We start from the raw sequence: 26682 nt of genomic DNA on the forward strand, positions 1-26682 counted from the left end.
TAACTGTTAGGTGAACACCAAGGGTGTGTTCAGTTCCCAAGTTTCTTGTAGAGCACTCACCAAGTGACTTAAGAACACAAGCAAGCACTCCATTCAAAACCATTGATAGGTAACGGCTGGCTTGGCAAGCACGAGCTAGCTGCTTTGTAACTGAACACACCATTGGCTTACTTTACTACTGATACACAGTAGAAGTTCCATCCATCCATTGGGACCATCCTCTGTGCAGAGCGTCGGTGCTGCCGAAGCAGTCTCCTGGTCTATTGGACACAATCCTGGGCGGGTCGCCACTCTGATACAGGATACTTAAATGGCTCAATCATACCAGCAAACTGGTACTCCTTTTGCCGACCTCAGAAGGATGACAGATTAAGTCAACCCCACCTGGTATTAATTCAACGGCAGAGCAAGACCCTAGGATCCCAAGCCCACTACCCTAACAGGAAGAAGTTGTCTCAGAAAATGTCAACTCATCAGGAAACCCAGGTAAGGGGAATTGTAGATTTAATAACAACATTAATATGAGCAAACATCCAAGTAGCCCATGGTAATACCAGAATAGGAAAAAAAGATAAAAAAAAGGAAACCTTTTATTCTTGCACTGGTTGAAAGAGCTCAAAAATAAACCAACTCACATTTCTTAACGTAAAAGATATTGCAACGCATCCTCGGTTCATATTGGTACCTTGGTTCATGTTACACGATGAAGGTACCAATCCTTATTTCAAATTGGATTGCAAAATTCCCCTCTCCGGGGAGGGGGGACATATCCCCTTTCAGACCCCAGCTCCCTCCCAGACAGTCACCCTGCTCCGCGATCACCACCCACCCTCCCCCCCCCACTCCTCGGTGGATTCACTCCCTCGCACCATGATGGATCCGTTTTGCACTATGGATCCTTTCCATCCCACCACATTGTCTTCACTCAGTATTGGCAAATATGCAAGTGGCTTAGTCTATGCGGAGTGGGTTCTGGACAGTTAGTGTCCGCATGGATATCACAATGTCGCGAGATTCCCATAATTACTCAGACAAAGACCCTTGTAATCATTAATGACATGGGTTTTCTGGTGTGGTCCTTGGAGTTTTTGAATAGGAAATAGTCAGAAATAGATGGCTGCGTCTATTTATTTATTTTATGCGTCACCATCTATTTAGATGGCTGCGTCTAAAAGCCTGGTGTTGGCGCAGTGGTTCGGGCAGCGGCTTGGGATCCAAAAGGTCCTGAGTTCAAGCCCCGTTGGGCCACTGAATTAACACACCAGGGGGTTGACTCAGCCTGTCATCCTTCCGAGGTCGGCGAAATGAGTACCAGTGTACTGGGCCGGTGTATACCCCGGTTAAAATAGGTGTACCATATCCCTGTGTAGTAAGAGGCGACCAGGGTTGCGTCAGGAAGGGCATCCGGCGTAAAACATGTGCCAAATCACTATGCGGATCATAACGGATGATCCGCTGTGGCGACCCTGAAAGGGAGCAGCCGAAAGATGAAGAAGAAGAAGATGGCTGCTTCTATTACTCAAAAAAAAAAAAAAATTCAAATTGGTAGCATTCTGATTGGTGGATCAGGAAAGAAGATTTTGGAAAGAGTTTGCGTGACCGCCATTTTGACACACTTCTGGTCACGTGATCAGCATGGCCTCTGAAATTGAACATCAGGAACGTGCCCTAATGTTGCAACCCAAATTTGATAGCATTCTTACTGGTGGGTCTGGAGAAGAAGATAATTTTGAAGGACTTTACGTGATTTTTCCAAAAATTGACGAAGTTGGCCATTTTGACACACTTCCGGTCACGTGATTGGCATGACTTTCGCAATTTAACATCGCTACCCTGACCAGATGTTGTAACCCAAATTTTGTAGCATTCTGACTGGTGGGTTTGGAAAATAATATTTTTGAAGAAATTTACCAAGTCAGCCATTTTGACCTTCTTAAAGTCACGTGACTGGAACGAGGTTTGCAATCCCTGTTACCAGTCAGGAGAGGACCGTTGCTGGCGGTTTGGCTGGAAAAGTGCACGATGACAATACATTATCTGGAATTTAAATTCAAGACGAGCTAATAACCTGTGTTTGAAGAAAAAAACGTTCACTGCTTATGAGCAGTGTATATTATAATAGATTGTGGTTGTATAGCTTGGATAGATTCCAATTGCACTTACCAGAGGATGAAACATCTTGCACTGGTTGAAAGAGCTCAAAAATGTTCCTCTGATGTTTCCAGTGAGCTGGTACTCATTTTCCCGACCTTGGAATGATGACAGATTAAGTCAACTGAGCATACCCTTGGTGTTATTTCACGGAACGACAGTGGCTCGAACTCAAGACCCCAAGATCTTCAACCAGCCAGCTTAACTGTTAGACATATATATATATATATATATATATATATATATATATATATATATAACAAATCTTGATTATGCTTTCATGTACCATTTACAGTTTGTTTCTGTTGCGTGCAAATCAAAACTTATCAAAGTTCAAAATTTTAAAAGGACTTTATGGACACTGTGTATAAACCCAATGATTGAATAAGACGAGACAGAGAGAATGTATAGAAGTGGGTAGAGGATGATGCCATTGCAAGGGCCTACCTATCAATGACAACTTCAACCAACCAGGCAATTAGACTCACCAGTAATAACTGCTCCCTATGGAAGTGAAATATGGTCTCTCCTGCAGCGTTCAGAGGTGCAAAAATTTGATGGAGACCGGCCAAGCTGTTTTCAATTCTATTAGGTTTAGACATGTATACTGATAAATGCCAGATTTTAGTATGATATCCTCCACTAATTTGCTTCTGTTAACTTCAAAAACGTCTTCATAATAACTACTGCTTGTTGTATTCTTTGCTGCATGCTGTGAAAGGAGAACTAACTATTTTTGTTGTTATTCAGAGACTTTGAGCAACTTCCTGATGATGTCCCAGTTTACGGCAACGTCTGTGATGTGGAATATTGCTGTGGATTCTACAGCTTTTATGTACGGACTTTTTCAGCCATCGTGAGCATATCTTCACCTTTAAAAAAGTGTAAAATATCCAGATCGAACTACCTGTAACATCAGTTCTTTTGGAGCACTCTTCTACCTTATTACTGCATTGGGACTTATCAGGATCTAACTTCAGCATGCTTGCATCAGCTGTGCTTTACAATTATGGGAATATTTATACCTGATACCATGTCTATATACCATACATATCAAAATGTGCCATTTCGAAGCATGTTATGTTCCAAATACTAGTATACTTCCCCATGTTCCCTGTCCTAACTATTGTTTGTTCCTTATGTCATTAATCATAATGTGAATCTGTTCCATGTCTTCATTTCTGTACTAATTTGGTCAAGATTGATATTGACATTGTGTTGGCCTCGGCCTCGACAAGACCATGGACTGGATTAGTCTTCGACTGCCACGTTATCTCTCTTCTCTCCTGTGCTTCCCCTCTGTTACTTCTCCTTTTTCTTCTCAAATCAATTCAAAAAGTGAAAACTAAATTTACAACAACCACTGTTACACCCACCCCTCCCCCCCCCAACTCAAACTGCTCTTTTATTCCTTCCTTCACTCATTAAACTCCTTACCTTATTCTATTTTTTTTACTTACACAAGGATTTGTTTAGTTACATTGAAAGATTATTTTAAACTCGTAAGGGGTGTCTGGCATTGCGGGGCAATGCTGGGTTCCTCCTCCCTCCCGCCCCTTCCTTCCCTCATCCCACCCCTCCCCCTGCCTCCTCTCACCCACCCCCTCCCTCCGGAATCCTAACCCATCTCTTCCCCTCCCTCCAAACTCCCATCCCCCATTCCCCTGCCTCCCCTGATTAGTGGATGTTGGCTTTGGGGCATCCCACTCTCTGGGGACGTGTACATTGCCAAAATGCAAGTTATCTCCACAGCTGACTTGCAATACCCTCTGCCACCACCACTACCAGGTGGTGCTACACGATACACATTTACATAGAGAATTTTCGTCGACGTTCCCTCCCAAACCCCCATGACTACAGATGAAACCAAGTAGCCCATGTTCACCATGAGGTCGAACTTGGTCCATGTGTCAAGTTTGGTGGCAATTGTCCCAGTAGTTTTGGTGTTATTGGTGTTACATACAGACAGAAAATGGCATTCATTTGTTAGATTTTATTTTAAAATGCTTCGACTCCATTTTCTGTTGTTTTTAAATGCCTCGCTCATTGACAGATTCTTCTTCCCACATTTTCTGTTCCCTGTCCGTGTCCCATAAATGGGATCCATTCGCGCTACCTTGTTTTGTGCTTTCAATAACCCTTCCTTCAACCTGATCATGAGACCTATAGTGTGTGCTGATGCCATTGGTGCGTATCCTGGCACCACCTTTGTCACGTGGAGGAGGGAGGACAGCATATCGATTGTACCCCCCCCCCCCTCCCAGTTTTTGGTCAAAGAACAAAAATTGGTTATAAATAATGCCACCTTTGGTGGTAACTGGTATTACAAATAATCTTCCTTTATCTTCTTCAAAATATTGTTACGGCTGTGGAAATTTGCAATACACAGAAAGGTCCTCAGGTTAGATATATCGATAAGTTCATGTGTAGTTAGTCCACACCTGTTGTTTTGGGGGAATATGTATGATTCGTCCGGGCTGCGACGCTTTGAGTTAGCCATTTTTCTTTCTCTATCGTTATTTTGAACCATTAAGCCGCCAACAACTCAAACACCACCACCTCCACCTCTTTACCTCCACAACTCCATCCCGCAAACATCGCTTCACTGCCATTCCCAAACGACGCCCGCCAACAACCAAACCACCACAGCAAACCCCCACCACCTTCGCCTTTCTCCTTCCACAACCATCAACCACACCACCAGTCAACACCGAACGTCGTGCTGTCCAGGGCCCGTTCGGTGATTCTTGCCAAACGCATCAGGCCACAAGTGCACATGGATCCTTTCGGGAGAGGAGAAGTGGATCAGGAAGGCTTCACGCCCCTTTTCTTCCATCCAATGACTGAGCATCGGGTGGCATGTTCCGCCTCCGAACCCGCTGTGAATGCGTTCCTTTTAGGAGAGGAAATCGGATCAGGGGAGGCTCACGCCCCTTTTTCTCCATCCAATGGGCGAGCGTTGGGCGGTGTGGCCCCGCCCCCAAGCGCGATGCATGTGGACTCCTTTTAGGAGGGAATTCGGATCAGGAGAGGCTCACGCCCCTTTTTGCCCGATCAATGGCTGAACGTCAGGTGGCGTGGCCCTGCCTCCAAGCGCGTTTTGATCCGCGAATCTGCATACAAGCTCCTCCCCTGGTCTATAAAGACGCGAGCACAATGCAGCTCGAGTGGGGAGAAAAAGGGTGCAGAAAGTGGCGCTAGTCAGAAGTCGTGGAGTCTGAGAGGTTGTCGTTGCGGGGATCGGACAGCGAAGGGGACGGAGCTCGGAGTTGAGGTCGAGGGATGAGTCGCGGCGTGGAGCAGGGATGCAGAAGAGGACTCAGGGCAAGAGTTCGCCGTAGTCGGTGCGGTCCCGAGACCCTGCTAGTGGGACGGAGCGTCCACCATTCCCCTCTCCCGATCCCGAGCATCAACAATTCCCCCCCATCTGCGCTGAGATAGCGCCAGTAACCCCGTCCATTCCCCAAACCAACCGTGGTGTCGACCGACCAACACGTGCCTGCGCAACGCACGCCTGGAGGAGCTCACCGACCATACCAGGGGCACGGAGTCGGGCGCGTTACGCGAACATTGCGGCTAGCCCGCCATCGCGCCACGAGGGCGCGGGTAAGACCCCTTCAGTCTCGTGGACCTGGCCGATCACCCAGGTCCCACGTTCATTTGGTCCACGGACCTGTCTGCCTCCTTGCCTGTGAGGGTGGCTTGTATTTTCTTTGCTTTTGGTGTAAATGTGTGTGTGTGGCGCCAGTCTATTAAGTAAACCCATATAAGTGCTTGTACATTGCTTTATTCGGTAGTAACTCTGCGTATTGTTCTTGCTTTGACTGTTATATGTGCATTACTGTATGGCTGTAAATACGTGCTTGCCGTGTGTGTGTGTGTGTGTGTGTGTGTGTGTGTGTGTGTGTGTGTGTGTGTGTGTGTGTGTGTGTGTGTGTGTGTGTGTGTGTGGGTGTGTGTGTGTGTGTGTGTGTGTGTGTGTGTGTGTGTGTGTGTGTGTGTGTGTGTGTGTGAAATAAAGTGCTTGCTTGTTGAACTGTTTCCCGTTTCGTTGCATCCTTTCCTTTGTTTGAAAGTTCCATCTTGCATCACGTAAGGGATTGGTAATGGGTGTGGACACCCAATAAATAATCTGAACCGTCGAGGTCGACGATAACTCCGCTCGGTTATCCCTGCAGCACGGAACGAGCCGCTTAAGCGGTTCGTGTCCGGAGTCGACCTGCGGCGTGGTACAACTCCTCGGTACGCTACCCACGCGGGTACTTAGGTATATCGACATTCGGCGATTCACCCTATTTCACGCAGGTGGAATGCGGACTGGGTTGTGGTGATGTTAAACCCCCACCCGTGACTGGCTCCTGGCGGTAGTTCCAGGAGGGTCATGACTGAATTGTCCGTTCTGGTGGGCGACGCGTCGCGATTCGAGTTACGTGGCCGATCGCACGCCGGGCGGGCAGAATTCGTAACAATATAATGGCCTTCTTTTACCCCGTGGGGTCTTCCACCCCACAGGGTCTAAGCGCCGCTCGTATTCTCTCTTTTCTTGTGTACAGTTCATTTGAATGTCTATTTCTCCATTATTTGTGAACAGAATTCGATGAAAATTGACAGGCATAGCCTATACTCGACACACATGCACAGGCATTAACTGAACCCAAAGTGAGATTATGGCCCTTTAGGCTGACAAACGGCCCTTTCGGCCCATTTTTAAAAAAATTTCTATTTCTCGGTTGTTCCTAAACTGAACCGAACCAAACTTGACAGGTGTATTCTAGAGATAATTCCCCAGGCATTAACTCAGCCCAAAGTGTCATTCCAGCCCTTTGGGCCCATTTTCTTTAAATTGTTATTTAAAATTTTTTTTTTAATGTGCTGGGTGATGCCCAACGCAAAATTAAGTCGCAAATGATGATATGAAACTAGCCTCACTCTTGTGAGGTGTTCTGGTTTCTTTTTCTGATGCGATGAAGATCTTACCAAATTTCAAAACTATCTGTCGTCCGTGCTATCGCTCACCTGAGAGTTGTACGAATGAACTCCACGGAGTATGTTCGCATTTCAAACTTGTTAAAATTGAAATGGAGCATAATAATTTTGTGATCAACAATTTTTTTTTCCAAATCTGACAAAAAAATATAAATTTCATTTCCAATAAAGTGTCAAAGCAGGCCCACTTATACAGCCAAAAAGGGCCCTCGAATACTCACAAAGGATTACGAAACAGTTTTCCTTGTTGTTGATTTAATATATTTTTTGAGAAGTATGATTGAGTGATTAATTTCTTAGCGAGTAGAATATTCATAGATTCCATGTTTTTGGCAACATTGTTTACATCAATGCCGTATGGTCCGAACATAATTAATGATATTCAGCCACAACCGCTCTGCATTGTGATCCATCAGCACCATGTGCGGAACACATTCCATAGCACCCACAGACCGTCAGTTGACAACACTTGAAGGCTTGTCTTCTTACATCATCATCCTCGTACTAAGAAATGCAATTTGATGTCTGTCTTTGGTCAATGCATTTGGTGCTTAGTGATTCAATCTCAACCAAACTTTCCAGTGGAATTAAGGGTCTATCATAACTCATAAGACAAAGGTTGTACTTACTTGGTTTGCCCCACTCCACCCAAGGAGTCCTGCGAAGGAGGTGGGAGCGGAGCAGGGGGTTGGGGGATGGTTGGTTGGTTGATAATTTCCTATGTAAACGTGTACCATGTAATGCCGCTCCACTGGGAGAGTGTATTACCATCACGAGTGTATTACCATCACCATCACCATCATTTCTGCCATCATTTTACATTTTCAGACCTTATTTTCAGTCTTTTATGTTGCTTTTGACTCGACTGGAAAGGATCTGGAGGAATTCCAATGTTTTATTTCCTTTGTTTAGAATGTTAGCATATTGAAGTGTCATTACCTCTGCCAACGAAGGTGGATGGAGGTTATGTTTTCACCCCTGTCTGTCTGTCTGTTTGTTTGTCTGTTACTTGCGAAAGTCGAACATTTTTCAAGTATATTGGTTGATCTTGTGCGTTATTACTTGGCGAAAAAATGTTTGCATTTGTCTGTCTGTCTGTCTGTCTGTTTGTCACACTATTTTTGGCCACAGTTTTCAAGCAATCGTTCTGAAATATTTTGTGTATGTAGGTGACCAGCGAAGGACAGCAACACTTAATTTTGGTGAAGATCGGAATATTAATCTGTATCTGAGAATTTTTTAGGTGATTATTCACCATTGAGAGATAGGGCCAAACTATGTGTAGCACGATACTGTATCTCAAAAAGTTGTGGACGAGTTATGACAAAACAAGGTGGATGAGTTGGCTAGGTGACAAGAACAAGCCGATTCGATTTTGGTTGAGGTCCAGTTTCAGATCCGACCTAGCAGTGGGAAACAAGATGTAAACTGTCCAGCCTGGCGGAGGTATGTGTTCTACCGTTCCATTTCGCCAAGTGTCAATGAGTGATTTTTCATTCTATCTGTCTGTCTGTTTGTTTGTTTGTACATCAATCACCTACAGGTCGCAATTTGAAACTGATCTTCACGAAACATTACCACATGGTAGAGTTTCTCATGAACAAGAAGCCTATTGTTTCTGAGGTCAAAAGGTCAAAGGTCACCAACTTTTTCAAATTTCTAAAATCCTCAATTGTCATCCAATTGACTCGAACTTTGAACTGGATTTGCATATCAGGTTACTGAATTAAACCACCAATTATTTGAGGTCAACATTGGCCAAAAGGTCAACACAGGCCAAAAAGTCAACATACACCAGAATTTCATGATCTTTTCTTCAACTTTTCCTTTACCTAATCGACATAGACCAGAATTTCACACCTTCACGATCTTTTTTTCAACCTTTCCTTTACCTAATCTGACCTAATCTTAAAAAGAAATACAACGGTCTTTTGTAATGTTTCAACTTCACTTTCACCTGTATGGTTATCTGCATTCTCTCATAATTCACTACTCTTCTTCTTCAAAAGCCTGTTTTCAATTTGACCTTTCTTTCATCCCATGTATAAAAAGTCGAAGGCAGTGTCGGGCCCAGTCTTGTTCCTCGTTTGCACAAATGTCCTCTCCAGTGCCCTGGAAAACCCTCTCTTCCTTTTTGCAGATGACTGCACTTTGTCGTACAGTAGCCCATCCCACTGACAGGCAAGCAGCATCACACTATATGCTGACCCAGAATTGATTAGATGCTCATCTGATAAATGCAACATGTCATTTAAATCCTGGCACATGTCAATCTTACCCTGTTGTTCCAAAAGGATAGTCAAACTCGCCTATCATGATCAGCCACTGACAGGTTCAATGTCTTAAACTTCTCAGCCTCAACATCAGCCATTTTATATCCTGTGCTGCTGACCACATCACAATGCTGGCCTCCAAAGCTAGTTGCAGACAGGGCTTTGTCAATTAAAAATAATTACTTGAAAATCAGAACTACGAGGATTCACAGCCAACAAGGAAGGTCTTCGGCTGTAGCTCAGTAGAGTACTGACCGCCTTTGTGGACTGATTCCCTGGAATCGCATCTGTTTCTCCCCCCCCCTACCCACACCCCCTTCTCCTCTCTCTCTCTCTCTCTCTCTCTCTCTCTCTCTCTCTCTCTCTCTCTCTCTCTCTCTCTCTCTCTCTCTGTTCATACCTTTGCTGATTCTGCCAATTTTTGCCCCACTTTAGTTCAACCTTGCTCTTCCATGAGCCTCACACTTGCAGAATCCTTTTTTGGGCATTGTATTCCACTCTTAGAATGACCTTTGGACAGAAGACATTAATTGGGACTCAGGTTATCCCCCATCCTTAACTTTTACCTCCTTGCTCTTCCATGAGCCGAGATGTTGTGCAGAACAAAACAATTATTTATCAAGGCATAGTACCAGCTCACAACTTAGGTATGTACACAAAATACCAATTTATATATTTTTCTTGATCCACCCGTAATCGGAATCCTGGAAATATTGCTGTGAATTTTCAGGATGTAATCGAACCCACACCATCAAAGTAAAGCAGCAAATCTTTACCACTGGGTCACTCGAATATATTATGATGTAAATGAGGGAATAAAATAGCATAGTGAGGTTACGAAGTAGATTTTTAATTTGTCGGACACATACTACAACATGTACTTCTCCTATGACTTCATAGCTTCCTGTTTCAAATGTCACATGTAACTGCAAAATGCTTACTCACTGAATGCAATCTCTTTTTGAATCCACAGATGTTCACAATCGAAATGACAACGAAGGGTGGAGATCACTACTTTATCTACCGCAGGTACATTCAGGGTTTGATTTCCATTTTCTTGCTGCCATTTTATAGAATGTAACTACCGGTCATATGAACAACGATGGAACAATTGTAGAGTTCCAGCGCAAATCCAATCACAGTTAATTTTAATAATTTGACCCTTTTCTGGTTTTAAGTATTTGGTGCATTCGGGTTTGGAATATCCTTCTTGATGTTGAATAGATTTTATTACAAATTGTTTGCAAGAATGGTATTTTTGTCACTTTTGGAATAATTTCCCAGCCACTTCAAATTCAAATTTTTGGTGTCTTCACCCCCCACACAAATGGAATTCACCTGCCCTTAGATACAGTGAGTTTTATGAACTGAACAAAACTTTGAAGGAGAAATACTTCTCAGACGACCAAAAAGATGAAAAGGAAATCAACTTTCTCTCCACACTTCCAGGTAAGCACAGCAGGATTGGCTTGTAAGCAAATGTAAGTTTCCAACCATCGAAACAATGTTTTCAAACTATTCCCATTGTTTGGAATGGATCCTTCCCAGGGCTGAAGTCTCAAAACTTCCGATTCCATCCGAAGTAACTTTTCTGCATGAACACACCATATGGGGTGACCTAAACATAATTTTTCACGTATAAATCTACTCTCTCCTCATATAATATCTCTTCATCAACCAATCATATTATGCTTTATATAATTCAACAAGAAGTTGGTGTGTTAGTTGCGAAATCAAAGATTCAAAGTTATATTGGTTGGTATGGTCTGTTTGTCTGTGTTTGTTTGTCCGTATGGCAATCGGCTGGAGGTCTCAATTTCACTCCGATCTTCACGAAACTTAACTCCATGGTAGAGGTAGTCACTAGTTACCCTGGCCTATTGTTTTTGAGGTCAATATGTCAAAGGTAAGAGTCAAATCATCAATATTCATCTGATTAATTTTAATTTGGAACAGGGTTTGCATATTGGGTCACTAAAGCCTATTGTTTGAGGTCAAAAGGTCAAGATCAAATAAAATCATCAATTTCCATCTGATTGACTTTAAATTTGAACAGGATTTGCATATTGTTTCACTGAATTAGTTCACCAGAAAGAAGAATGATCGATTTTTGCCATTTTGACATCTCGATGGTTTCCATGACAACAATTTCACTCCATCATAATCAAATGGGACTTTTGTGATTTTATTCTTTCCAGACTTCAGGAATTTTTCCACATATCAAATTGAAGCATATGCAGCTTATTTGGACATATATTTGTACACACGACTGTTGCAGCTTCTCAAACGTGGAGAACTATCAAAGGAGGTGTACGACAGAATTAAACCTGTTGGAGCCCAACGTCCAAGAATGTACGGCCTGCCGAAGATTCACAAGGAGAATATCCCTCTAAGACTGATACTGTCCATAGTGCGATCAGCACAACATGAACTTGCCAAGTGGTTGGGAGAGGTACTGCAACCAGTATTGGATTCACTTCCTCATTTTGTGGTCAAGGATTCCTTCACATTTGCAGAATCAATGAGAGCTCAAACACCGACAAGTGAGCACAACATCATGGCATCCTTTGATATTAAAAAGCTTGTTCACGAAGGTACCATTGATGGAGACGATTGAGATATGCGCACGTTTGTTGTATCACACCGATCTGGAGCAAGCGATGATCTCGGAACACGTCTTCGTGGAATTGATGAACACAGCAACAAGGAAGGTGGAATTAAGTTTTAACAACATGATGTATGTTCAAACGGACGGTGTGGCCATGGGTTCTCCATTAGGCCCAGCTCTTGCAAATATCTTTGTAGGCCATCATTGAATGCAGAAACTGACTGGTCGGCAAGGGGTCGATCCCCCATCCTATACTATCGGTATGTTGATGACATTTTTGCTTTGTTTGAGTCTCGGACGGCATGTGACAATTTCAAGGTATGGCTCAATACTCTCCATCCAGCGTTGAAGTTTACCACGGAGCTGGAATCGTCGAACACGTTACCGTTTTTGGACGTGTTGGTTGATAGATCCAACCTTGGTTTCACAACATCCATCTACCAGAAGCCGACTTTCATAGGGCAGTATACTCAGTGGGACTCCTACAGCTTCATGAGGTACAAAATTGTCTTTATCAATATCCTGGTTAACAGAGCACAGAGGATTTGTTCACCTTGTAATCTCCCTGCTGAAATTGACAAAATCATGAATATACTCGGTGAGAATGGTTGTCCTGAGCATATAGTTAAGAGATACATTCACAAGTTTCTAAACACGACAAAAGATCGGAAGATTGGTCCGGACAAATGTCCAGTCTATATCAGGATGCCCTAGAAAGGGCAATCATCACGAAGGTTTGACGTACAAATCAAACATATTGTGTCCAACATGTTTCTGGCTGTGCAACCCGAGTAATCTTTACCTCTCGCCGTTTGCTGATGTCTGTTAACAAGGATGTGCTACCCACCTCACAAACCAGCAATGTTATTTATGAGTTTAAGTGCCGATGTGAAGCTCGGTACGTGGACCGCTCAACACTAAGATTGGCTGATCGGATCAAACAACACGTCCCCTTGGCGATTTGAAGAAAGATTGTGAGGGTTAGAACACAACCAGTGCGAGCATGTAGAAATATCCAGCAACTACCGACAACTGTACCTGCTTCATCTGCCATTGCACAGCACCTGGTTGCCAACCCTATCTGTGCAGACCAGTACAATGGAGATATGTTCAGGATATTGAGCCGAGGTCGGAGCTCGTTTCATTTACGTATGTTTGAAGCAACCCTCATCCTTACCACCGATCCAATGCTATGTCGTCAAAAGGAATTTGTACGATCTCTGTGTCTCTTTCAGCATGGAAAGATCAAGGGAAGTACGGTAACAAATGGTGAATGGACCTGAGGGGAAACCCATCCCCCTCTCTCAAGGATGTCATTGCAAATGTCAATCATCGACGAACTCTGCTCCAGCCAATGGGAGCTCGAGGTGAAGATGATGAGCCGACCAATGGGTGTTCGGATTAACCGTGACGTCATTACGGCTGAACCAATCAGCGTCTACCTTATTGAGACCTGTGTATAAAGCACACGCCTTCACTTCCTCCTTTACTTGCTGCGATTTTTTTACCCTGGGGAGTGCAGCACGAAAAGCTTCGGTCACTATTATGTCTTGTTTGTTTGTATCCATATTAAAGTTCTGTAGTACTAAACATCTGTTTCTGTACACATGTGTAGTTTGTCTGTGTAAAATTAGTCAAAGGTCAAGATCAAGGCCATCCAAAATGTGTAAAACACCTACTTGGCCACTTTTAGAACATTTATCAGTCAAATTTGTTTATTTAACAATCAATGTTAAATAAAATTTGTTTATTTAACAATATGAAACACTTGGTAGGTCAAATTTTCGAAATTGCCAAATTGCTGTTTCCATGGCAACTATTGTTATTTGGATTTTATAAGTATCGTGACATGCCCATCTTTCTTGTTTGTCTGCTTGTTTGTTTGACTTCTATGCACACTTAAGTATCGCTCACAGAATGAGTTGAAAACTGGTGGTTGTAATCGGGGGGGGGGGGGGGGTTTCATGGCAAGGCACAACTCCATTTCAACGAAGAGGGCAGCTGCCAAGGATTGAAACCCTTATGTGGTTATTGAGAACCTGTGTATATTCCAAGAGAGTAAATACATGGTTAAATACGTCAGTGGACTTGTGTTGGAAATAACAGAACCTCTTTGATGGTATTTTAAAGTGGAAAGGATAACAGATTCGATGAAAGGCATGACTATTTCAATGATAAATTGTTGGTAGGTGGAACAGCTTGTATAATGATGAGGATTTACTTTAGACATGAGTTACAGTATATGCTTCGTTGCAGGAAAGGTTTACATTGGACACAAGGAACGAGTGGCCGAAAGAAGAATTCCGCAGATCACCAAGTACATCCAGGCAGGTGTATTAATGAAGTGCACTAGCAGAGTTCCCACCCCCTGGATGTGTCGAGTTTGTGCATCACTTGTTGAAAAAAGTATCATCTGTGTTTTGCAAGAAAACTACAGGTGTTTTATGGCATGTGCAACAAAGATTCTCGATGGAATAAAGGTCTGTGTAAAAGTGTCGAAAGGGTCTAATCTCTCAAGTATGTAAAAATGGTCGAAAAAGGTCCAAGTAGTCTAAAGCTCTAAATGGTCAAGGGTCCAAGCCATATAGTCTGTCTGGAGGGTTAAGGGGACTCAATGGTGTTAAGGTCTGAGGGGTCTAAAGGGACTTAAGGTGTGTAAAGGTCAAAATGGTTTAAAAGATCTAAAGGTGTCAAACCGGTTGAAAGGTTCTTAAAGGTAAAAAAAAAAAAGAGGTCTTAAGTGGTCTTAAAGGGTTTACAGGGTCTTAGGGATCTTTAGTGGTCTTTGAAGTCCTTAGGAGTCTTCTAGTTCTTTTGGGTCTTGTGGATTCTTTGGGTCCTCGGGGCCTTTTGGGTCCTCATGATCATTTGGGTCTTTTGGGTCCTATGGGTCCTTTTGGTTAAGTATTTCAGGTTCAAACTGTGTGTTGGCATCAGGTCAGTTGTCCAACCAATGGGTGATGAGCCGACATACATACAGTACATACATACATACAAACACTTGCTCCATTATATATAGACAAGCAGAGTACCCACCCCCTTGGTGGATCGAGTTTGTGTATCACTTACTGGAAAAAAGTACAATCTGCTTTGCAAGGCAATCACAGATGTTTGTGTGATGTGCACTTAAAAGGTTCTAGATGGTCTAAACTCTAAAGGGTATGTTCCGATCATAGTTAATGTCTCAGGTGTTAAAAGGGTGTAATCTCTCAAGCATGTTAAAAAGAAAACGGTCCAAGTGGTCTAAAGCTCTTTATGTCTAGGGTTCAGCTGTCCAATCTGGTGGAAAGGTGTAAGGGTTATAAATGATGTTAAGGTCTAGGACTCGAAGGGTTCTAAAAGGACTTTGGATGTGTAAAGGTTGAAAGGGTATAAAAGGTCAAATTAGTGAAAGGATCTAAAGGTGTCTAAAGAGTCTTGAATGTAAAAAGGGTCTGAAGAGTCTTCAAGGTAAATGAGGTTTTAAAGGGTCTAAAGGGTCTTTGGCATCTTTCGGGGGTTATTTAAGGTCCTTAGGGGTTTTTGGGTCCCTGAGTCTTTTGTGTCTTCATGGTTTTATGGCTCTTTTGGGTTATTTGGGTCTTTTGCTTCTCTGGGTCTTTGGGTCCACTGGATCTTTTGGGTATTTTGGGTTCTCTGGGTCTTTTGAGTCGTCAGGTCTTTTCAGTCTTCTGGGTCTATAACATATTTTAGGTATTCAGCGTGTTTTGGATCTTTGGGTCCTCTCGGTTAATAATTTCAGGTTACAATTGTGGGTGGTGTCAGGTCAGCCATCTAGGCAATGGGTGAAGAGTGGACCTACGTACAAATACTTGCTCCATTATATATGGATTATTAATTCCTTATGCTATCTATTATCATGATTTATCAACATTACTGCCACAATTGCCTCTCAGCTGTGTAAGCTGGGTTTGAATCCCGACCCAGCTATAAACTGTCAACCCGGTGTTTCACCTGAAACACATCAATGTGTGCAGAACTGTCCCTCGGATGGACGTTAAACTGTGCATCCCATCTGCTGGCATTAGTTGGTCAATGTTAAAGATCCACGATGTCATTCGTGAAGAGTCGAGTTGTCACCAGCACCCGGGCCAAATTCTAAATTCCTGCTCTAATATATAGGGGGCACTGCATCAGCAGCACTCCAAGCAAATGATGGCAAACTGCAGCCACGTGCTGGTTACTGAAGAAGAATATTAGTGCTATTTCTCACCCATTATGGATGATAATACAGTATATGTAATGCTTAAACTGAAATCTTAACAAGATTTTACCCTCATCATTCTGCAAGGGATATACTCAGCCCCTTTTGATTTATAGAGGTTCCCCAAAGCAAAGGATGCATCTCGTCTGTCAGTTAACTCTTGTGAAATCACCTGATCAAACGCATTGAAATATCTAACTGAGTGATCATAGTTGAGACTTGGCTCCATCTCCACAGGAGTTGCTTTCCATGCCGGTGTGGATGCTTATGGATGGGAATGTTCGCCTCTTCTTCCATCAGACCCAGGCCGATCAGGAACGCATACCCAAAAGACTCCGGCGGAGGCGCCCACCCACACGCAATCTGTAGGCCTCAATCAATCCGGTCATCAAGCCATTAATCGAACTTCATTATTATTGTCCTTTTCCAGTATTTTTCTTTTGGTAACATTTACTAACTTAGGTTGTCCCATTTGGCAAGATTTATATTCATGTGGTTCCAGTTCAAAGGCTTTGTTTTGGTAAATATGTTACGGATTGTATGTGAAGCGAATATATGGGATAGCGGAGAGGATGTGAGAAAATTCCCCATCCCCAAAGGCATTTAAACTTGACAATGACTGTGCTGATGGAGGAGCTTGATGTATTATAGCTTCTTACCTTCCAGGAAGTTATCACGTACACTGAGAAGGCAAGTTCCACAAATTGTTGGGCCAAGAGCAAAGGTAATTGATTGTGATGTTGCAAAGTCAAAGTCATTGGCAAATTCCAGTGCACATTGACATGTAAATGAGAAAAAGTACGGTTGAAATAATTGACAGAAGCTGTTGGCTCGTGGGAATGGGAATGTCAAGTTGTGATTTCTCACTCGCTTTCAATGACAGGTTGTGAGGACATTGTGATTGCAAGTGGATATCAAATTTGGTGTGCGATACACTTGTGAGAAGAAACCATTATGGTTTCCTCAAACATTGCTGTGACTTCTTAATTCATTCTGCTACTCAATATTCCATGTAAGTTGAGATGAGTGAAAATAATTAATGAGGACACACATAAAAGGCAAATAAATAGGCTTTTTGCATCTTATTTCCTGTGTGCAGGCCATGTTTGATTTCCTTGCTTCTGATGAGAAAGAGCTGAGCATCAGGGTTGGTGATGTCATTTCTCTCCTGCAGAGGATCAACAATGACTGGTTTGAGGTAAAGGGCATAAAATAGAATATAAATTATTTAACTTTATGCTTTTATGATATGCAGTGGAAAATGGCACATTTTACTACAAGTATTCTTTTTTCTTTTTAAAAAAAGTTAATTGACTCTTATTCCAGTCTGCTATTCTTCATATCAAAAGCTACCTTTAGAGACGAGTAGGCTGTTCGGAGAAGAAAGCAAATACATATCATGAGGGGCAACCCCCCCTCTCCTCCCCCACCACCCCTGTAGAGACCCCATCAGACCCCGATTTATTTATTTTATTTTATTTTTAATGCCATGAACAAACATTTGTACATACAGGGTGATGAAGGTGGTGGTCAAGTTTCATCAAAATTGTGTTTGTAGTTTCTGAGAAGAAATAAAATACCTATTTTGGGGGGCAAACCCCCCCCCTTCCCTTCAACCCTCTCAGACACTGTTTGTTTTAATGTCGTGAACAAACTTTGGTACATCGTGGGTGATGAAGGTTGAAGTCAAGTTTCATCGGAATTGTGTGTCTTTTCTGAGAAAATGTGGGCTCATCTAAATGTGGAATGATTGGTTATTGGTAATTATATTCCCCGGATACACAGGGATCCCTCAAGAATAGAACCGGAATCTTTCCAGCAAGTTACGTAGAAATCGTCCAGAACTTGCCGGCAACGGATGATGATGGAGACGGAGAAATGACTGGCGTCGCCCAAGAGGAGTCCAAGCGATTACTGCGGTGCTTTTTTCACGAAGAGGGGCAGAGTTACATCCGGTAAAACTACACGGCCAAGCAAAGATTCATTTTGTGTTTGTGAGTGAAGAACACGTCGAGGCAAAAGGCTTCCCACTCTCTCTGGAAAACATGTTCATATTTAGTGTGTTAGCAATTTAAGTGAATTTAGTTGAAGTGAAATATCCTGAATAGATAAACCCGGATCGATGTCAATTCATGACAATTCAGATTGGTTTAGGGGAGCACCGCATACAGGGACGTTGTCAGGTTTGACGGATGCGAGACAGAACAATTGTTTGTGCACAACATGAAAAAGTTCTCAGAGTCATGGCCTCCATCGTATTTTCTAACAATTTCTTTCTGGCCTAAAGGTAACATTTGAACTCTAACCAATGGCAAACATGCCATCATCATGGCTGCCATTTTTGAGGCTCTGCCGATGGCAACGGGACGTCATTGAACAACAAAAAAAGGAAATTCCTGCAGGAGATTAAAAATTAGGGGCTGTTGGGTAACCAGAAACATAAATTATTTTTTGCTTGGTGTGGGTAAATAAAGCCTTATTGCATCTCCCCTGTAATACTGGTGTGGGTTTGATGTGCATGGTAGCTCATGCCTTCACCATAATTCCTTCCTTCAGTCGTGATTCTTTTTTTCTTTTTAAATTTTTGAGATGTGGCAGCACACATCATGAGTGGTGATGGTTTCACTGTGATGGCACGTTGCTTGGCATGGCATTCCAGGATTTTGATGTTGCAGGATTTTGATGCAATTGTTCTGGATGTTATGCGACTTTGAAATGAAACTTCAAGGTTCTGTGACTCCCTGCATGATGTCACTCTTGTTAATCTTTCCACACATCATGGGGATGGGGACTATTGGTCATTGTTGACGCAGAGTCGGCGAGTTGCTGCAGCGCATTTTGAGAAGTAATTTGGCTGCAGAATGTCCATGAGACTGAAGGTGATGAACATGCAAGTGAGCATCTCTGTCCTGTGAATAGAGTCACACTTCCCAACTGTTCCAGATGTTCCAATCCATAGGCATAAATAATTGCATCAGTTAGTCATCGGATCACGAGCCTGTTTCTAATTGTGCTTAGAGTGCAAATAGGGTCAGTCGGCCTCTTTGGTTTAACACTTATTTCAACATTCTTAGAAGCCGAATACTTTTTTCGTTTGCCCATTGTCTGTCCAAATAATGTCCTTGTAATTTGTCGAAGTACACAGTCTCTGAATGTCCTCACCCATGTGACATCCAAGGAATGTTCGAAAGGTTCTACAAACGAGATACTCAGAGTGGTACAACACGTGCGGTTTATATTTTTCAATAAACATATGTATGATTAAGTAAGAAAATGTTTGTTTATCCCATTCACTGTGCAGTGGGAGCTGGGTGTGTGTGTGTGTGTGTGTGTGTGTGTGTGTGTGTGTGTGTGTGTGTGTGTGTGTGTGTGTGTGTGTGTGTGTGTGTGTGTGTGTGTGTGTGTGTGTGTGTGTGTGTGTGTGTGTGTGTGTGTGTGTGTGTGATAAATTGTTATAAATAGAAAATGAATGAATTCCTTGAATGAATGAAAATGAATTCAGTGATGTTAGAAATAGAAAATGAAAAGACAAGATGTGTGAAGAGGTCATAACCTTTAACCCATTTGAGTTTTTGTCATCAAATTTAAACAATCTCTTATTATGAGAAGGTGGAGAACGCTCATTAATATATTTTGCATTTTTTTTAAACCGTTGTTTTTGTCAAGATAAGTTAGAGTACAAAGCAGACGCAGACGGGCTTTGCATTTTGAGATGCTTTCTAGTTTTTTTTAATTGTCTTACTTTTTTGCCATATCTTGCTATTGAGAGTGAGCATCTCGTTGCTATAATTTTTTTGAATATCTGTTGATATAGAAGATTTTCCATGAGCTTGAAGACTGACTTGTGTTTTGTTTCCTAGTGACATCTTTATCGAAGAAGATTTGGCAAATCAACCCACTTACTTGGCGATCCTGCAAGTAGTAAGGTAAGTTTTGTTTTCATATTGATCAGCAGTTCCAGTGAAATTAGTAATTGTCTTAACTTTCGTTCATTCACACCTCATGCTTCAAAGTTCTTGCCGAGAGTATTCGAACAATTCTCCCAGCCAGCTGAGATGAATTAGTATGGGATGAGCATATCTGTACACTTCATTTGAGGCTAACAAATCTTTCACTATAAGTCATTTCAAGTTGATCCAAAAGTTTACTTTTCAGTATTACCTCGAAGGTTTGTGTCCATGTAACAATGTTGGTCCAAGTGGACAACGATCGCCCCCCCCCCCCAAACCACAGGCAGCAAGGTGAAATATTGAAACTGTTGTAACTTTTGAAATTATCTGACTTGAACACATGAGGTCTCCAAAGATTTGGGAGTAGGAGTAGCAACTCTTGTACTCGAGGTATATTGCCATCAGAAGCTGCCATTTTGACAGTGTTGGAGTAAATCCATTTAAAAACAAGTTATTCAGGACACTTTTCAGCAATACTTGTACATGATCGAATACTGAAACTTTTTTTTTATTATCAAATGCTCCAAAAATTGTTGGATTGAGTTGTGAAATATGTCCTGAACACAAAAAACAGAATCGATTTCCACCGGTGGTGAACAAAATCCAATGGACCTTCCCCGAAATCTACAGGGAAGACAAGTTTGTGGTGATGCTCAGAGGGCTCCGAAATGGCTTTGTGGGCCACTGTGGGATATCTGTTATGTTGGTCTGCAGAGACTCGTGTTTAAGGAGCGTGTTGCTCTGACACACTATCGCGCTCGTCAATTTTTCTCTATGGACATGTTGAACGTGTTGAATGTGGCAAAAACAAAGAAAGAAAGAAAAAAAACGAGAGAAAGAAGAAACAGAATGGGGAGTATGCAACATGTAACTACAATGGAATGATGAATGTATCTCGAGCAATAACCAAAGTTAAAGCTCTGAAATCAGATGTTTCACCATCACTTCAAAAGTGCTTGGAAGAGAGATTCAGCTCCTTTGATCAAGAAGTTTACAAGCATGTGAAGTAGCTTGACCCAGCCAACTGGGGGGATATAGAGTCCGACTTCCAGTCACTTGAATTTCTGGCCTCCCGCTTTGAAGTTACACTTAGCCAGTAGCCACTGTGACTTTGATAAGTCCAAACTCAAAATGGAGTGGGAAAACCTGAGGTACACAGTAAACCACTACTTTAGTAAAGTGAAGGCCAAGTCTATGTGGAAAAATATTTTTGAGTACCACAAACATGAGTTTTGTAATGTGTTTGTTGGCAGAATTACTAATGTGTATCGGTGTCAGCAATAGAATTGTGGAGGGGGAATTTAGCCATCTCACTCCCATGTTGTCAGACAGCAGGCTAAATCTCAAGCATGGCACCATGGAGGATCTTCTTCTTGTTAGTCAACAATTTGGTCTGGACAGAAAAAGAGAGGGAAGAAGTGATGGAAGCTGCCTTTGACAACCACATGAAGCTATGGCAGAGTGTCAAACTGGAAGTCACTGACTACCACCAGGCAGCATTTGAGCCCAGTAAGTTGACTTAAATTGACTTTGAAATTGACCCACTAGATTTGAGCCACACATTGACTTTGAAAAATCAAGCAACAACAGTGACAGTATTGTTGGCATCAGCAATGATGAGTTGTTCTGGGGGTGGAAGTGGCTATGATTGGAATGATTCGGACACGTCAGATATGAAGCATGATGCCCAACGATGCTGACACGGAAGTGTTTTTGGAGGCTCTTTTTGGCAGCTCTGAGAATGAGGACATTACATTGGTTGTGTTTTTGCTTACAGAGCAAATGACCCGTATTTTGCAGGTTTGACCCGTTTTCTTTCTTTAAACCCATGGACCTGTTTTAGTATCGTTAAACCCCGTATTGGATGGAAAGTAAGAACAATTTCAAAAACGCAATGTTTAGCTTCCATTCCACTCGCATTCACGCACATTCACACACAGTGACAGATCTGTAGCAACCTTTATCCGATATGCAAGTACCGCTCTAGTCTGACTCGATTGGCTGGGTGACATCATGAGCTTTACTCAACTGACCAATTCCTTTAATCCTCATTCATACACATTGTCATTTCCTCTCGTCTACCATTTGTCCTCACCCCGAATCAATCAGTAGGCCTCTTTATTCTTTCCAATTCACTCTTCGACTTCTTAATGTGATATTTATCAGTACTTTCGGGTATTTTGAATGGTATGATTTGATTCGGATAGTTTTCATTCGTACACGGGGTGTCCACAAATTACCGTCCCAAATTCAAACCGTAATAAAAAATATGAATGAAATGGGATACAATGATGCGGTTTGATGCTTGTGAATGAAAGAACATTTCTCAAAGTTTTATTTTCAAGATTTGTCAAGATCACCATATCATATTCATCATCATTTATCATCACTTGGTCCCTATAAACCAGGCAACACTGCTCTTTTTTGTTCGGATGCTATTTGTAATAAATGTGACATCACGCGTCACAGGTAACAACCGGAAATGAAAAAGTAAATCAAACTTTGAGAACGTTCTTTGTTTAATAAATGTTATGTATGTTTGCTGTCTTATGAGGAACCTTCTTATCATTACTGATTAGTCAACATATCTAATCACGTTTGTACCACATTTGGTTAACCCTTTGCGTGCTCCATTGTTTATGGCTGCATGGTTCCCTGTTGCTTCATTAAATTTTTTTCATAGGGCTATGAATTTCAAGTGGTATTTGCAAAAAACACAACTTGGGTGTCAAGTTAGATGAATAACCAACATTTTAAAAAGTTTGTGTCAATTTTTTTAAATCTCGTCCCGAATCTGCGACCACAGAATGCAAAGGGTTAAAAAAAAAAGAACCCGCTTTCGATTCCTAAAAAAAAAAGAATTGCCATGTATGTTTTTGTGTTGAACCTCGGCTGATGTTGGATGCCTTAACATTATGAATATTTTCTCGTTGCAGGTATGCTAAATATTTCTATCAGGGACAATTTGTATGAAATTGACAATGTACTGCAAGTGTTCCAAATATTTTCTCTTTATTTTTTTGAGACATTATAATAAAACTAGTGCGTGCCCGTACGTGCGTGCCCGGACGTGCGTGGCCGTATGTGCAAACAAAACAAAAAAACTTTCAAACCGCGTGCCAGAAACAACAACCACACAGGCCGTTCCTTCACTCTCACATGCCCATATGTGCGTGGCCATACATGCAAAAAAAAAAAATAAAACTTTCAAACCGCGTGCCAGAAACAACAACTGCACAGGCCGTTCCTTCGCTCTCACGTGCCTGTACGTGTGTGCTCACACGTGCGTGGCCGTACGTGCAAAAAAAAAAGGATTGTGACGTCAATATGACGTCATAAGCACCGTGTCTTGTCATTGGTTTGGTAAATAAATGGCCATAACTTGGGAAGCACTTGTCCGATTAATATCAAACCTTGAAAAGGCACATCCTCAGGTCCCCAGCAATATAGCTGGCAAGTTGCAATTATATCGGACCAGTGGTTGTTGAGAAACAGCGGTCACAGCCACAGCCACACACACACACACACACACACACACACACACACACACACACACACACACACACACACACACACACACACACACACACACACACACACACACACACACACACACACACACACACACACTGCTGGAATTATAGATAGATACAATGTGCATTACTAGTTCTTTTCTGGAGTTCTCTATTTACTTGAGCCAATGCAACCACTCTCGCAAACAAAATCCAAGGGAGAGATTTACAGCTCTCACAAATTTTACAAACACGACTCTTTGGGTCTGGTTAGCCTGTAGCCGTGACAGAAACTGGGTTAACTAAGACAGAAGCAGTAGCCGCATCTTTTCTTAAAGGGTCCAATCCAATAAGAACACGACATGCCCACCAAATTACCATTGTGGTGCTTGACTGCATTCTGAAGCACGCTCATGAGGACAGGGGAACCAAGATATATATGCCTCTTAATTGACAGTCGGGTCTCGGTGGCTTCTCGGGAAAGACCAAGAGTATAATTATGGCTACTCAGACACAAGTACCAACAAATTGCATTCCTGTTCATACGGACACATCGGGAGCGAAAGTTCAAGCTCATGGATGCCACTGTATGAAGGCTTGTACCTCTGTTCTTAGCACTCCACCACCAGAATTATGCCCAGTGGATCCCTGTCCTTATCAGAGACTTAGTTCTCCTGGAGAGCATCCAGGGGGAGTTTGAAGAGGGGCACTGGGCGAGAACTGGAATCAATCGTTGGTTCTCATCCATACCAATTGATCAACCCCATGAGCAAGCCAACAAATGGATGAAAGGAATTAGTGGCATGATTTGTCGAACAGAGCACCCTGCCATGTTGGAACGGTGGATTGTGACTGGCCCGGAGATTATCCTTTGGGAAATATACTGGCGTAAATGACGACGATGATGATGAAGAGCTCCCCTCACCATGAGGAAGGGTGTGCATCTCAGGATACTTTTTGGTGCCATGTCATGGACCTGATGGATGTCTTGCTAAACAGAGGGAATCCATTTTGAAGAGAGCAGTGGGGACCTGGTTACGTTGGACCACAAGGTGTGTGTCACCAAGTCCACTGCTGCCTCTGTCCGTCAATTGGAATCGAAGGGACAAGAGCAATATGACAACTATAGGAAAGATGTGCTCGAGTTGAATAACATACTCCTGACAGCACCGATCAAGCGAAACAACTTCATGTTCCATGACCCGAAAAGCCGGAAGAAGACAGCAATGAAGAGGAAAATTCAGCACTTCAAACAACATGTGGAATTGTATGAATAGCGTTTTGTTGTGTTTGATAGCTCCATGCATCAGGACTATTATCAGGTCAGACCAGACTAGATCTGTGACTTACTACAGGTACCATGTAAACCTGTACCAACCTGTTTCATGGTCGGGTTTTCGGCAACTAAACCGTCTCCTCCACCAGGTTTCCTGGTAAGGAGGATGTATAATATGGACACCCAGCAGGATTAAAAACAAAACCTGTCAAAGGGTGGAGGAGCTCCTTGTGAGCCAACGGCCATCCACACCTAGTGCCCAACTGTGTCTGCAGACGTCCTCCTGCAGTTGGGTTACTTCTTATTAGAAGGTTGGTGGCAGGATTTGCACTCTGGCCACCGTAAAACCCTTCATTCTGCAAAACACAAAAACGGAAATATATCTGAAAACCCACTCCGTGGGAGTCCCTCCTGTGCAGCTGCCCTCCGCAGGGCAGCTCACTGGATGACGGGATTGGGGCAAAGCCTTCGGGACTCCCACTTTTTGATGAAAGGAGGAAAACCATGGGATAACCTTCCTGCGTCAGATTGCAGTATTGTATGTCAGGGTGGTGCTGAGGTGTCATCCACCAGATAGCAGTCTCCTTGCGTTAACCTGAGGCGGACCCTTTGGGTGGGTGCCTGGAATGTCCGATCCCAAAGAGAGGATGATCACCTGTCTCTGTTATCATCTGAGCTCAAGTGTTTGAACATCAGTATTGTAGCCCTCTCTGAAGTTTGGAAACCGGATCGTGGCGAGGTCATGGCGGGTGGTTACACCTTCGATTGGTCTTGTCGCTCTGATGGTTACCATGCCAAAGGCGTTGCTGTAGCTGTGTCCAATAAGCTGACTCCAATGATAATTGAGGTACACCGGCCAATGAGCGTATTATGAGACGAAGGATTCGTCACTCCTTGGGTGTTGTTTCCCTGGTCTCTGTGTATGCTCCGAATGAGGTGAGTTATCTCACGGTGAAGGACGCATTCTATGCCACGCTTGAGACTGGTTGATCAGTGCCCCAGGTGAGATACTCTTCTTGTCTTGGGGGATTTCATTGCATTGACTGGAATTGATAGGGAAGGTTATGCGGCATGTGTTGGTCACCATGGGTCTGGAATTGTGAACAAGAATAGCACTAAGTTACTTGACTTTGCAAGAAGTCGTGGACTGAGGGTGGCTGGTTTGTGGTTTCAGCACCCACAGGCTCATCGCTGAACTTAATATTCCAACGCTGGTGGTGTCAAAGGAGATTGACCACATGCTCGTTGATGGTCACTGGAGGATGATCTAGAACTTCAGGGTCTACTGGAGTGCTCTTTTCCTCAAGCTACCACATGCCTGTGGTCAGTAAACTCTGAAGTTGCGGCTTAAATCCAGGAGAATTATACCATCCCAGCCGAGGCTGGATGTTGGCAAGCTCAATGATGAGAGGGTAGCTGAGGAGTTTGCGAGCAGGCTGAGTGGGGATTTTGGTTGTCTGTGGGGCTTTGGGGAATCCTGAAGAGTTGTGGAGTGCCGTCAAGACTACCATCCTTGATGTTGCCGGTGGATATCTTGGAACTCACCATAAGGCAAAGAAGAATTTTGTCTCTCAAGGGACGCTGAATAACATTGACCAGAGTCGCATGGCCAGGCTTTAGGGCAGAGCTGAGCTGTTCAGGGAGTTAAGGCGTAAAACTGGATGGGTGCTGAAGGCAGACAAGTAGGCTGATGTGCGAGGAATCTGTGAGGGGGTAGAGCAT

General features: G+C 42.9%; 1 protein-coding gene across 3 annotated transcripts in view; it reads left to right on the forward strand.

Moving 5' to 3' along the window:
- The window catches only part of NCF4 (neutrophil cytosolic factor 4), a 53545-nt gene that overhangs the window by 11353 nt on the left and 15510 nt on the right, over positions 1-26682 (forward strand). For 2 of the 3 annotated variants that reach the window (XM_085892040.1, XM_085892039.1), the window contains 9 exons: positions 2902-2986; positions 10384-10439; positions 10759-10859; positions 14275-14345; positions 16460-16587; positions 16889-16946; positions 17322-17420; positions 18008-18177; positions 20083-20148. In XM_085892040.1, the coding sequence (XP_085748166.1) occupies positions 10384-10439; positions 10759-10859; positions 14275-14345; positions 16460-16587; positions 16889-16946; positions 17322-17420; positions 18008-18177; positions 20083-20148 (749 nt within the window). In that variant the 5' untranslated portion in view covers positions 2902-2986. The remainder of the gene's footprint in view (positions 1-2901; positions 2987-10383; positions 10440-10758; positions 10860-14274; positions 14346-16459; positions 16588-16888; positions 16947-17321; positions 17421-18007; positions 18178-20082; positions 20149-26682) is intronic. The other variant, XM_085892041.1, reaches the window with a different exon arrangement.

This window comes from Eptatretus burgeri, chromosome 8 (assembly GCF_056783735.1).
Source record: "Eptatretus burgeri isolate ZD-2024b chromosome 8, Ebu_testis_v1, whole genome shotgun sequence".
Classification (NCBI taxonomy): domain Eukaryota; kingdom Metazoa; phylum Chordata; class Myxini; order Myxiniformes; family Myxinidae; genus Eptatretus; species Eptatretus burgeri.